This window comes from Vicia villosa, linkage group LG4 (assembly GCF_029867415.1).
Source record: "Vicia villosa cultivar HV-30 ecotype Madison, WI linkage group LG4, Vvil1.0, whole genome shotgun sequence".
Lineage (NCBI taxonomy): Eukaryota > Viridiplantae > Streptophyta > Magnoliopsida > Fabales > Fabaceae > Vicia > Vicia villosa.
Genome location: NC_081183.1, coordinates 38,403,900 through 38,418,070, shown reverse-complemented (window position 1 = coordinate 38,418,070; position 14,171 = coordinate 38,403,900). Strand labels below are relative to the sequence as shown.

Here is a 14,171-nt window from a genome sequence, read left to right as displayed (position 1 = left end):
TTTGTTCTACCCAAGAAATAATTGGAACACTCCCAACTTTGTACTATAGAAATCTTTACATGATTCTACCAAAGTATTCAATGGACTATAAAGAAAACTCTTCTCTTTGATGGATGTCGATCTCTAGATACCATAGACACGACGATTTTTTATCCTGATACACACAACATTACTTCACAAAAAACACTAACTTCCCCAATGTTCTTTGGATCTACCGCTCAAACTCAATATTTAGAGTTGAGCACCACAATAGTAGTTTCTTAGTTCAAGGTTGAAGATGATGAAGGTTAACTAAAGAATCTCACACAACACATCTTAGATCTCACAAGATCAACATTCAAGGAATTTTTTCACAAAGTTGAAACATGGAGGTGATATGTTTGGGAAAGGAAAAACTCTTATGTGTTTTTATCAAGATTTGTGAAAATATGGATTTGATCTCACTTGATCTCTCTCTAAAAAAAAGAAGCCAAGACTTTTTGGAAAATTGACAAAATCGATTTATGATATGAATAAAAAATTAATGACTTGAATCAAGGTAGTAAAATATGAAATTTTCCATTTTGATTTGAATCATGATTTGCACTCATGATTGGATTCAGACAAAAGTGTGATTCGAATCATGTTTTTCTCCAAAAAGGTGAGTAATCATGATTCGAGTCAAATTGTGATTCGACTGAAGGAGTGTTGGGATTCAAGTAACATATCCTTGATCTGAATCAATGTGATAGGTCCGAAATCAAAATTTCTAATTGATGTTTGATTCGAACCATATGCTTGATTTGAGTCATGCTTCAAAAAAACCTGCTTTACATTTTTTAACTTATGATTCAAGACACATAAGATGATGACTTTGACCAACTTGATCAAGCCTAAAAAACACATTGTCATAGATTCGAATCTTATTCAATGAACGAGAGAGGGTGCCTCACTAGTACAAAAATGTTAATTTACACCCGTTTTTTATTAAATTTACACCCATTATTTTTTTTAAAAATCGGGTGTATATCCACCGGGTGAGAAATGTCTAACGAATTTACACCCGTTTAAAAAGAGTGTAAATACTTTCTTAATTACACCCTATTTTAATTAAAATCGAGTGTAAATACGTTCTTAATTACACCCTATTTTAAAAATATCGGGTGTAAATACGTTCTACGTTACACCTTATTTTAACAAAAATCGGGTGTAATTACATTTTTAATTACACCCTGTTTTAACAAAAATCGGGTGTAAATACGTTTTTAATTACACCTAGTTTTAATAAAAATCGGGTGTAGATACGTTCTTAATTACACCCTATTGTAATAAAAATCGGGTATAGATACGTTCTTAATTACACCCTATTTTAATAAAAATTGGGTGTAAATACATGCTAATTTACACCCTATTTTAGTAAAAATTGGGTCTAAATACATGCTAATTTACACCCTATTTTAATAAATATCTGGTGTAAATACATGCTAATTTACACCCTATTTTAATTAAAATCAAGTGTAAATACATACTAATTTACACCATTTTTTTAATGAAAATTGGGTGTGAATACGTTCTTAGTTACACCCTTTTTAAAAATGATTTACACCCTTAATGAACAAATTTACATCCTGTTTTATTATATCATATTTAATAGATGAATTGCAAAAGAAGAATTCAACCATAAATGCTGATACGAGAATAGATAATGCATTCAATATTGACTTTAATATATTAGAAGGGAAAATATATTGATAATAATGTGCCATCTATATAGTGCCATCATGTTTGTTATAAATTGTTTTAACTAACTAACTGTACATAGGACTATAAAGTTGATTGTGTGGCTGGTTCAAAATGGTATTCAAACAGTTTCTGAGACCTTATCGGACCAACCAGTGGACTGGTTCATGATTTACCTGTGACTGCTGGTTTCTTGATTTGGCCCTGTGGTCTCTTAGTTATCTTGTTAAATCATAACCAATTTTTTTGTTAAGGAGAAAACAAAAACACAGCCCTCCCGAGTTTAAAAGCTGTCTACTACTTTGACTAGTTTTCTGCATAGAAAAAACAAACCAAATATATGAGATAAGAAAACAATGATTAACTTTATCAAACTCTCAGATTACTAAGAGAAAAATTCTAAGAGGAATATATAGCCTAAAGACAAAGAAAACTTGAGAAAAAAATAAGCATTTTGTTATATACATTGCATTAAAATTACAAACCACCGGGACAAGTTGTACACAATAGGTTGGTAAAAACTAGAGTACGTGCACATGTTGGAGAGACGGGCGATTTCTCCAATACAATAGGATTGCACCAAAAATAATCAAGAAAACATTATATATATGAAAATAAAGGTAAAAAAGCTCATGTAGATTTACATGATAAAATATCACACATAGAAAACCAAGAATGAAGAGCATGGACATATAACAGATCAGATATGCACATTTTTTAACTTCTTCATATTAGCCAAATGTTCTAAAGTGAGCATACCATGATTCTAATCTGTAATATATAACAAATATAGAATAAGAATAGACTTAAAAAACACGCAAACCTCATAGTCTCTCTGTTGGTGGTATTCTAGAGGTGGTATGTGATAAATTATAGTGTTGCAGGATTCTGCAGAGGAAAATTGGTTTTAGTCACTTTCTGCACTATACTTCTACTGGTAAAAGAACATTGAAAAAACTGCTGATTTTATTGAATTCACCACTCACTGCTATATCTTTCTTAGCATTACAAAGCCTTTATATAGGCTTGAATTAAAACTGGCATAGAAGACAATAAGATGATAATTAAGATGAGGACTCTTTGGTTCTCTCAATCTTAATGATACAATTCTAACATAACTCTAAATAAAGACAATCATTATAATGTGATGGTTACACTTCTTTCATAATGCTTACTAATAGTGATGGTTACAACACATTAATTTTAACACTCCCCCTTAATGTGTTGATCTTTAACTCCCATTGCTTCTCTAAGTTGCTGAAATCTTCCCCTTGGTAGTGCTTTAGTAAAAATGTCTGCAAGATGCTCTTGTGAATTGCAGAACACTAACTGCACATCGCCATCTTCGATCACACTTCGAATGAAGTGGTGTTTTATATTAATATGTCTTGTTCGACTGTGGAAAACAGGATTCTCCGCCATGGCTATTGCTGATTTATTGTCACGGTGCAGCAACAGACTTTCTTCTTGCTTTTCTCCGATATCTTCAAGTATTCTTCTCAACCACAACGATTGTTGTGTAGCCAGACCAGCTGCCAAATATTCTGCTTCAGCTGAAGATTACGCTATAGTGTCTTGTTTCTTCGAACACCAAGAAATTACTCCGGAACCCAGGCTAAACACATAACTAGAAGTGTTTTTCATGTCATCAACACTTCCAGCCCAATCACTGTCACAACAGCCTTTAGCTTCAAGTTTATAATTCTTTTCAAACCTGATTCCATGCTCCATGGATCCCATGACATACCTTAGAACTCTTTTTGCTGCTCCAAGATGTAAATGACTTGGTTTACTCATGAACCTTGAGAGTAAACTAGCAGCAAACATTAAATCGGGTCGTGTAGCTGTTAGATAAAACAAACTTCCAACCAAACTTCTATACATGCTTGCATCTACTAATCTTCCACCATCTTCCTTTTTTAATTTTTCATTCACCACTAAAGGAATATCAACAGGTTTGCAGCCATTCATCCCAAACTTTTTCAAAATATTTTCAGCATATCTCCTTTGACAAATAAAAACTCCATATTCATCTTGGTAAACCTCAATACCAAGAAATTGATGCAGCAAGCCAAGATCACTCATCTCATATTTTTTCATCATTTCTATTTTAAAATTTTCAACCATTTTCTTGTTGTTACCTGTATACACCAAATCATCAACATAAAGGGCAACAAGAAGGATATCATCTTTACCTTGATGCTTCACATACAAGGTATGCTCACTCGGAATTTTTTGAAATCCTTATTGAATGAAGTAGCCGTCAAGTTCACTATACCACGCTCTATGGGCTTGTTTCAACCCATAGAGAGCTTTCTTTAACTTGTAAACTTTTTCTTCTTGGCCTTTAGTCACAAAGCCTTGAGGTTGCTGCACATATACCTCTTCTTTTAAATCTCCATTCAGGAAAGCTGACTTCACATCAAGTTGGTACAGGTTCCACCCTTTCTGAGCTTCTAATTCAATAACTGTTCGTACAGTATCCAATCTTGCAAGTGGGGAAGTGGGGCAAAAGTTTCACTATAGTCAATTCCAGGCTGTTGTGCATAGCATTTTACTACCAATCTAGCCTTGGCTCTTTGAATTGACCCATCTGGATTATGCTTCAATTTTTACACCCACTTTACTCTAATAGCTTCTTTGTCATTTGGCTTTTCAACTAGCTACCATGTTTTGTTTTTCTCAATGGCATTTATCTCTTCTTGCATCGCATTCCTCCAAACATCTTCTTTGATTGCTTCGTCAAAAGTTTCTGGTTCCACAATACAATAGTTGCATCTTGCATAAATATCACTCAAATCCTTCAATTATATTGGAGTTGAGCTGGGAGATGATGAACTTGAATTTGATGAACATGGAGAGGATGCGGAACTTGGTGTACATGGGGCTGGTTGCTCATTCTCAGATGCTGAATTTTGTTGTTGTAATATGATTGCAGGGATTGTTTTCTCCTTTATTTTGTCTTCTTCCCAATTCCAAGAAGCGTTCTCATCAAATACAACATCCCGGCTAATGATCACCTTGTTTGTCTTCAAGTTGTAAAGTCTATAGCCTTTTGACATGGAACTATAGCCAATAAAGACACATCTTTCACTTGTTTCTTCCAACTTTGTCCTCTTTTGTTTAGGAATTTGAGCATAGCAAACACATCCAAAAATTTTAAGATGGTTCACCGACGCTGTTCTTCCACTCCAGGCTTCAAATGTAGTCTTTTTCCATAGGGCCTTTCTTGGACACCTGTTCATCAAATACACAGTAGTGTTAACGGCCTCGGGCCAAAAGGTTTTTAGGCAAGCCTTTCTCAAGTAGCATAGATTTCGTCATCTCCATCACAGTTTGGTTCTTTCTTTCAGATACACCATTTTGTTGAGGTGTATATCCAACAGTGAGCTGTCGTTCAAGACCTTCTTCTTCACAAAATTTGTGAAATTCATTTGAGGTGTACTCCTTTCCTCGATCACTTCTCAGCATCTTTATAAATCTGCCACTTTGTTTTTCAACTAATGCTTTAAATTTCTTAAAGATTACAAACGCTTCAGATTTTTGTCTCATGAAATATACCCAAGTCATGCGGGTAAAGTCGTCAATAAACAAGATAAAGTACCTATTTTTGCCATGAGACAAAGTATTCATAGGGCCACACACATCCGTGTGTACAAGTTCCAACACTTGTTTGGCTCTCCATGCACCTTCCTTTGGAAATGGTTGTCGATGGTGTTTGCCAAGAACACATCCTTCACACACACACCAGATTTTTCTTTGATTCTTGGCAGCCCATACACCATCTTCTTTTGATAGAGTAACTTGAGGCTTTCGTAATTCAAATGTCCAAGTCTCTGGTGCCATAAACACGAGTCATTCTCTTCTCTGGCCATCATGCTTACATTTTTCTCATAGTTGAAAGATAGTGGAAAGCTCCTGTTGCTAGTCATCTTCACAACGACAACACTTCTTCATTCTGAGTCAAAAATTTTGCACTCTCTATTCTCAAAGTTTAGAGAATAGCCATTCTCCAGAAGTTGTCCAATGCTAAGCAAATTTTCGTCTAATTCTGGCACATAAAGCGTGTCATGTATGACTTTGCTTCCTTGCTTCGTGGTGACTCCAATGCTTCCTTTCCCTTTCACTTCGACATGTTCTCCATTGCCCAATTTAACTTTTGAGCCAAATGAAGAATCAATGTTTATAAATTCTTCCTTCTGTCCGGTCATATGGTTGCTACAGCCGCTGTCCAAATACCAAACATTTTTACCTTCTTCATGCAATGCTTTTTGACAAGCAAAAAACAAATTTCCTTCATCAGATTCTCCTTCTGCGTACGAAGCGTGTTGCTGATTTGCAAGACGACAATCCTTTTGAAGGTGCCTGAATCTCTTGCAATTGTGACATTACGGTTTGCCTTTGTTCCAACAGTCCTTCTCTCATGAGTGCCGCTGTTACAAATTTTGCACCATTTGTTTGATGCTTCATTCCATCTTCCGCCATTTGCACCTCTTCCATATCTGCCACGTGAGTTTCGACCTCTGCCTCTGCCTCTTCCAAATCTGCCACCTCTAGAAGACTCACCTCTAGTTTGTATTTGGGGCTTATTTTCACCATTGTTGGGCTGGATGCTGAGTTTAGAATGAAAAGCGCTCTCAATTGATTTTTCAGAATGTCGTAACATCCTTTGCTCGTAGGATCTCAAAGACCCCATCAACCCTTGAACAGTCAAGGTTGATAGATCCCTAGTTTCTTCTATCACACCCACCATTGGGTCAAATCTTGTTGTCAAACTGATCAGAATTTTGTCAACAATTCTACGATCTTCTATCGTATCACCATGCGACTTCATCTGATTCACCAACTCGGAGATTCTGTTGAAGTATTCGTTCAGGCTTTCGTTCTCCTTCATCCTTTCATTTTCATAATCTCTCTTAAGAGATTAAAGCTTCATAGTTCGCACCTTTGAGTCTCCTTCGAACTCTTGTTGTAGGATACTCCAGGCTTCTTTCGATGATTTAGCTCTCATAATCCTTGGGAAGATGGATAGAGAGACTCGTCTTTGAATCATCCCAAGAACTCCAGCATCTGTGATCTTCTTCTTCTTCAACTCTTCAAGTCGTTGGCTTGATTCTTCAGCTTTTTCTTTTGATTTTTCAGCCTCCGTTGGTGCCGGTTCTTCATATCCGTTTTTGACATACTCTAGAACATCCAAAGATGTGAATAGAGTCTCCATTTTAACAGCCCAAAAATCATAGTTCTCTCCTTCAAATAGAGGAACTTTGACATTGCTGTAAGTTGCGGAAGGGTTGTTTGTAAACGCCATAACTTTTGTTGTTTTTGCTGCAGCTGCAAGGATCTGTAGCTCTGATACCACTCTGTTGGTGGTATTGTAGAGGTGGTATGTGATAAATTATAGTGTTGCAAGATTCTGCAGAGGAAAACTGGTTTTAGTCACTTTCTGCACTATACTTCTACTGGTAGAAGAACATTGAAAAAACTATTGATTTTATTGAATTCACCACTCACTGTTATATCTTTCTTAGCATTACAAAGCCTTTATATAGGCTTGAACCAAAACTGACATAGAAGACAATAAGATGATAATTAAGATGAGGACTCTTTGGTTCTCTCAATCTTAATGATACAATTCTAACATAACTCTAAATAAAGACTATCATTATAATGTGATGATTACACTTCTTTCATAATGCTTACTAATAGTGGTGGTTACAACACATTAATTTTAACACTCTCACACGGTATGTGGGACTGAGCATAGCACAATGTAGAGCACAACCACAGGCTACACACTCACTTGCATTCAGCTTTCGGCTAGGTTCTCTTTTGAATAGAGAAGTTAATAATGTACTTACTACTGGAATCCATCAAAACTCCATAAGCAAAACTTTAGTTGGTTAAAATAACACTTTTCAAAGCTAGCTGGTGGTTCTTGCTTCATGTATGAAAAAGCCACATTTATTGAAATAATTAGATAATTAAGGTATCTTGAGATTATTAATGGATGAGTGAAATTAAAAAATAAAATAATTATTTCAGGGTTTTAATTGATTAAATAATAAGGTAATAAATTATTTTAATTATTTAGTAATAATTAAAATAATTAGAGTTTTAGAAATAAATCTGACAGTTAAAGTCAATTATTTAATGGAGATATTTATTTAGTTGGAATTTTATTCAACTAAAAATAATGTGTTACAATATTTACTAAAATATGATTTAGTGAAATAACTTAATTATTGGAAATAATTATTTAATTATAATAATAATATTTTATCATTAAAAATAGAGTGAGGACTCATTTTGGGTTGTCACAAAAATTACACAATTTAAATTAGTCTCTCACAAAAAAGACCCAATTTAACCCCTTATAAAAATTAACTGGACCATATCAGTCCTTCTGTTAATATTTTTTTCAAACTAGTTTTTTTTCTACTTTTAAACCGTGACTGGACTGCCACGTTGGATATTGATTTTTAATTTTAATTTCATTTTTAAACAATTCTGAATTAATAATATAAAAAAAATCAAAATTATTTCTTATAAAAATCGAACTCTGGACCTTTAAACAAAATTTTAAGTCTTTACCACTAGTCCAAAGTACATTCTTGACAAATAATTTTCAGGATTTATACTAATATTAAATAATTTGGAATTTAAAACAAAAAATACAAAATTTGTACCAATGGAGTCTCAAAGTAAGTTCGTTCAGGTTAATGATAGTCACTTTACAACTAGAGAAATCATTTTCTCTTGTTAATATTCCTAATGATGAATAATTAACTTAATAATTCGGAACAAACATTTACTTATTTCAAATAACACACAAATAAATATTTACTAATTTCAAATAATACACAAATTTAAAAATAAAATTAAAAATATATAAATTTTAAATATAATTAATCAAATAAAAAATATATAAACTAATATTTAGATGAAATACTATTAAACTAATTGATCACTATTTAATTTGAATTAACTAAATAATTTTAAAAAATAATTAATTATTTAATTTAAATTGATTAAATATTTTAACAATTTGTTGAATTACTATTAAATTAATTAATTGTTATTTAATTTGAATTGGAAAAATAAATAAATATTTATTTGTGTGATATTTAATTTCAATTAAATATTATTTAATTTATTTCTATTTGATTAAATATATTGTGGATTTACATTTTATTAATTTTATTTTTAAGTTTGTGATTTGAAATTAGTTAATATTTATTTGTGTGTTATTTGAAATAAGTAATTTTTGTTCTAAATTATTAATTTAAATATTCATCATTAGAAATATTAATAATAGAAATTGATTTTGTCACGTTGTAAAGTGATTATCATTTAACGGACTTAGGTTAGAGACCCCGTTGATACAAATTTTATATATATTTTTGTTTTAAATTCATAATTATTTAATATGATTAGAAATCATGAGAATTATTTGTCATGAATATATATTGGCCTAGTGGTAAAGACTTAAGATTTTGTTTAAACATCTTGAATTTGATTTCTTATCAGAAACAGTTTTGACTTTTAAAATGATTAAATAGAGATCAAAATGGATCTTCACTCTTAAAAATATATTAACGTTATTACTTAAGGGTGTGTTTAGCAATGAGGTTGAAAAAATTATTTGAGACTTAAGGGTTGAGCAAATGGAAAATAAAAAGTTAAAAAAATAATTATAATAATGGCAAATAAAAAAGTTAAAAATAATTATTTAAATATAATCAGGTGTGACAATAATTTAAGAATATGAAAATAAGCTTATGACAAACTATAGAGCAAGTTTAAATTTATGGGTCTTTGGCAGATCAAACGTAGGCTTGACAAAACATATCTCAGTCCAACCTATTCTCAAATCTAATAATAATAATAATAATAATAATAATAATAATAATAATAATAATAATAATAACAATAATAATAATAATAATAATAATAATAATAATAAGAGGAGAAATATTCTTATTCCAATAGTAAATTTAAAAGAATTACTTCAAATCTTAACCCTGGATCTTCATTAATCTAACGATTTTAATAGATTTTTTATATAAAAAAATATTTTCAAAAATAATTAAATTAAATGATGAATTAAATTCGTTAGATTAATGAAAATCGAAGGTTAAGATTTGGAATAAAAATATCTCACCTCTAATAATAATATAGGAATAGAATAATTAGTTTCAAAAGGTGTTATTATTATTAGTTCCAAAAGAAAGAAAGAAAATGAGTTCCAAAAGCTAGTAACAAAATCACACTTCAAGAAAAAAGGTGTTAATGAATTCTACACTCTTAGAACATAGGCTGCATTTTGAGACCATACTAAAACGGGTTGACCCTTTGTGGTAGTATGTTGGACTAGTAGTTATCATAACATTTAACCATTGATTATTAGGAAAAAAAAGTTTAATTTATTTAGGCAAAAATGAAATACATAGCTGTATATTTTAGGGATCCACACTGTTTTAACAACCTAAAGAAAAAATTAGCTGTCAAAGAAGACACATTCAAACTCTAATTCTATCTTTGAAAGTTTAGTCCTCATCCCTATAATCTTGGAACACCTTTCTTTAGACCCTAATTTTCTTGGTACAAACCAAATATAGGTTCTTTGCACCCTTATATAAAATATAACGTTGTCTTCAACATAATCAAGAAGTTCTAACTTAATATCCAACTTTCCTACTACCAATAAAATCATCTTTCAACATAACACAATTTTATCTAAGTGCAAAAGATTTTTTTCTCAAGATATACACACAATCGCAAATGGTGAAATCAATCAACAACTGGGGTGAAGTTGCACCAGCACTCGTAACATCAAGTTATTATAAGAGAAGACCGTCTCGTTGTTTAAGGCTAGAAACTATTATTGAAGAGGAACCACAAGTGTCTCAAGGATTGGCAAAGACATATTTTGTTTCATTGCCGGTGGTACTCTCTGGCTTTTTGTATATTTTCTTGTATAGAGGATTGGAAATATGAAATAATTTTGCCATAATTATAGGTGATATTATTATTTATAATAGTGAAAATATATCTAATCCTCCGAAATTGTTGTTAAACGTGATTGTGTAAGATGAAATTGTACCAAAGTTTTGAGAAGAAAATAACACATGTTTGTCGTTTGAATGATGTTGTCATTGCTGTATATTTGCTTCATATCCTTAATGTTTATTTATTACGACGTCCATCTTCATAGGTAAAGATTTAATTGACCAAAATACAAGAACTTATTTTTTTAAAAAAGTAGTTAAATGAAGTTTATCAATCTACTATTTCTTTTCTTTCTAAAGTTATTCATTAATTACTCAATAGCACTCAGGTGAGATGGCAGAGGTCTCTTCCAGTTTAATTAGAAGTTCTAGTTGGGCATGCAGCAATATTAAATATCTTGAGGGAGAGTTTGGTCGTCTATATGGTCTTACACGACTCAAAGGATTAGTCTATATAATAGCATTTCTGGATTTTCAAGATATCATTTCCTAGTCAAAATGATGTTAATGTCTTCCACATCTTTTAGTATCACTGAAGTACCTGAAAAAAACTAAATCATTCATGGATTTCCAAATCGACAAAATCATAGTATGCCAAATCATCCTCAACCCCTCTCTAGTTATATATCTTCCACTCAGAGGAGTAAACATCTAGAAAAGGATCAAGAGTTCTTCCACCCATGTGAAACAAGTTTACATAAGACAAAAAAACTATGTGATTATACATATCAAGGAATAAGGAACATTCTTTCTGAGCTAGTATTGTAGGAGCGCCCGAAAGACATTAGGTTTATAGTTCTGATACCACTTGTTGGTGATATCAGAGAAGTCGGAAGCAACAACGAGTGTTCAATGCTCAAGGACCACAAGAGAGGGAGTTGCCACATCTTCACTTAAAAAAACCTTAAGACATTAGGTGTATGGGTCATTTATCTTATAAATTCAACATTTTACTCATTTATAACCAATGTGGAAATTAACGACTCACATTTACACCCCACAACCTCCTCCACAAGTGTGAGTCTTCCATATCCTATAATATGATTCAACATAGAATCTAGCTCCTACTTCCCAACCAAGTTGAATCAGGCTCTGATACCACTTGTTGGGGAATATGGGGAAGTTAAGAACACCAACGAGAACAAAGCTCTAGGACCACAAGAGAGGGAGACGACGCCATATCTCCATTCAAAATCTTATGCATTAGGTATATGGGTTATCTCTCTCTTATAAATCCAACATTCAACCCATTCATAGTTGATGTGAGACTTAATCACTCACACTTGACCCAACAAGTACATGTACTATGATAGTATAAAGCAAATGGGGGACATCATGGCCTTGTTGAAGCTGTGAGAAGGGAAGGGAATAGGCCCGACCGGCTTATAGGAGTCTATAGCCTGACCTATTTAAGTCTGGTCTAGCCTGACCTATTTAGTAAAATGGCTAGGCTTAGACTTTTATGAAAACCTATTTAATTAAATAGGTCATGCTTATGCTATTAAAAAAACTATAAAGCCTTATATGATAACTTACACATGCATATTTATTAGAAAATAGGCTAAATAGTATATAAACTGTCTTGTTGTCTGTGTAAAAAAACTTGTATAATTGACTATTTGAAAGGTTTAATGTGAAACAAAATTTTACATAAAGTTTCAGAGCATGCCAAGCTTTTAAAAAGGCAATGTCATGCCTAAAGAAAATTCTATAACACGAAATAGATCAGTCTTAAGCCTTAAAAGTTTAATGTAGTTCAGGATTAGGCTTTCTAAGGTATGACTTGTCCTAGACTCTTCCCATTTCTAAAGCCTATAATCGCCAAGGAAGACTTCATATCATCAAGAGGCTTCCCTTTGCCTTCAAGAAAGGTTATCAAGTTATTCGTCGTGATAACCAACTCATAAAGAGTGACATGAATGTCCTCATCTTCTCTAAGAATTGACATTTTGTCCACCTCCTTCTAAATATTGAGCAACTCCTCCTAAAGCCTAAGTTGCTCAGTGATAAGTGGTTTTCCCATCGTCTTTTCTAGTTGTTTTACTTTAGTATTTTATTGTTTTCTATTTTTTTCCCTTCATTTATCATGCTTTATATTTTGGTTTTGTGTTTATGTTGTTTTTAGGCCCTAATGAGCGTTCTGGACAAGAAAAGAATCAAAACAAGCAAAATCCGGAGAAATATGAAACATCGTTTTTGGGCCCTAAAATTATTTCGAGCGTCACTTGAGATTCGTAACTCTGTTAGAGGCCCTGTTCAAAGCGTTGGAAAGCTAACGCGGATTACTACCCCATGGTGATGTTTTGGCCATAATCCAGGGGCCTGCTACAGCCACTCGTAGCAGCTACTATGGGCCGTAGCAGGCAGGCGTGTTTTGGTTCACTTATTTCCTTTTTCGGTTCGATTTTTTGCTTATTTAGGTTCCACCACCTTCCAATTTGGTTTTATTATGTTTTTAAAGGGCATTGAAAATGAATCATTTGTGCAATGTTTAAATTAGCTATAAAGCTCATAGTTAGTTGTGATTTTAGGATCCAGTTTTATTTCAATTTTCTTTTCACGCTTTATTGTATCACTATGTAAAAGTCTCCATTGGAGTACTAGATCAATTTTAATTCATGTTTTTTCTTATCAATCAGAATCTATTTATTTTATTTTTCGCAAATGCTTTTTATCGCTTACTATGTTTTCAATTATGAATTCTACTTTGTGTATGTTATTTCTCACAATGAGTGAGTAGTCCATTAGGGAGTAAGGGTCATGATACTTATCTCATGATTATTTAATGATCCATCAATAATCGTTTATGAGAATTTTATGCATAATTTACTTTAATATCTGAGTTCTTAATTTCAACCCTTGTACGAAAGTAAAGAGTTTTCAGGTATTGATCGTAATTTGAAAGGATATGCATTGGTACCCGCGAGCAATTTTTTAAACAGTCGAGTCCAATACAGTGAAAGCGCTTGGACGAGATTGAGAGTAAGAATCATGACCCTAGTTCCTGTTTGTTTCATCATATTTTAAGTGATTTTTAATTAAGCTATTTGTCTAAAAGTGTTATTTATTTAAGTTATTTTCACTTAAGCATATTTTCACTTAAGTTGCTCCTAAAACACCAAATTTCAATTTCTCTAGATATACAACTATATAACACAGTTCAGTATTCCACTATTGGTCTTTGTGGTTCAATAATCTTTTACTACTTCACATAGTCGTACACTTGCGGCGTGTCAAGTTTTTGGCATCGTTGCTAGGGACCAATCTACACTTGATATTGAATTTTTGTCTGATCATCATAGAGACTAGAGTTTTATTTTCTTTCTTAAGTTCTTCTGCTATTTTTGCATGCGAAGAACGCATTATGTTGACAATTTAGTCGAAACCGTTGACGAGATTGAGCGCTTCTTACGAGAAAGCCGCCGAACTCAATGACAGCTCACA

General features: G+C 32.5%; 1 protein-coding gene across 1 annotated transcript; it reads right to left on the bottom strand.

Moving 5' to 3' along the window:
• Window positions 1–3,279: 3,279 nt before the first annotated feature.
• Window positions 3,280–3,603, bottom strand: LOC131597090 (uncharacterized mitochondrial protein AtMg00810-like). The gene has a single exon (XM_058869804.1). It carries the CDS (start codon window positions 3,601–3,603, stop codon window positions 3,280–3,282), a length of 324 nt encoding a protein of 107 aa, XP_058725787.1.
• Window positions 3,604–14,171: the final 10,568 nt, after the last annotated feature.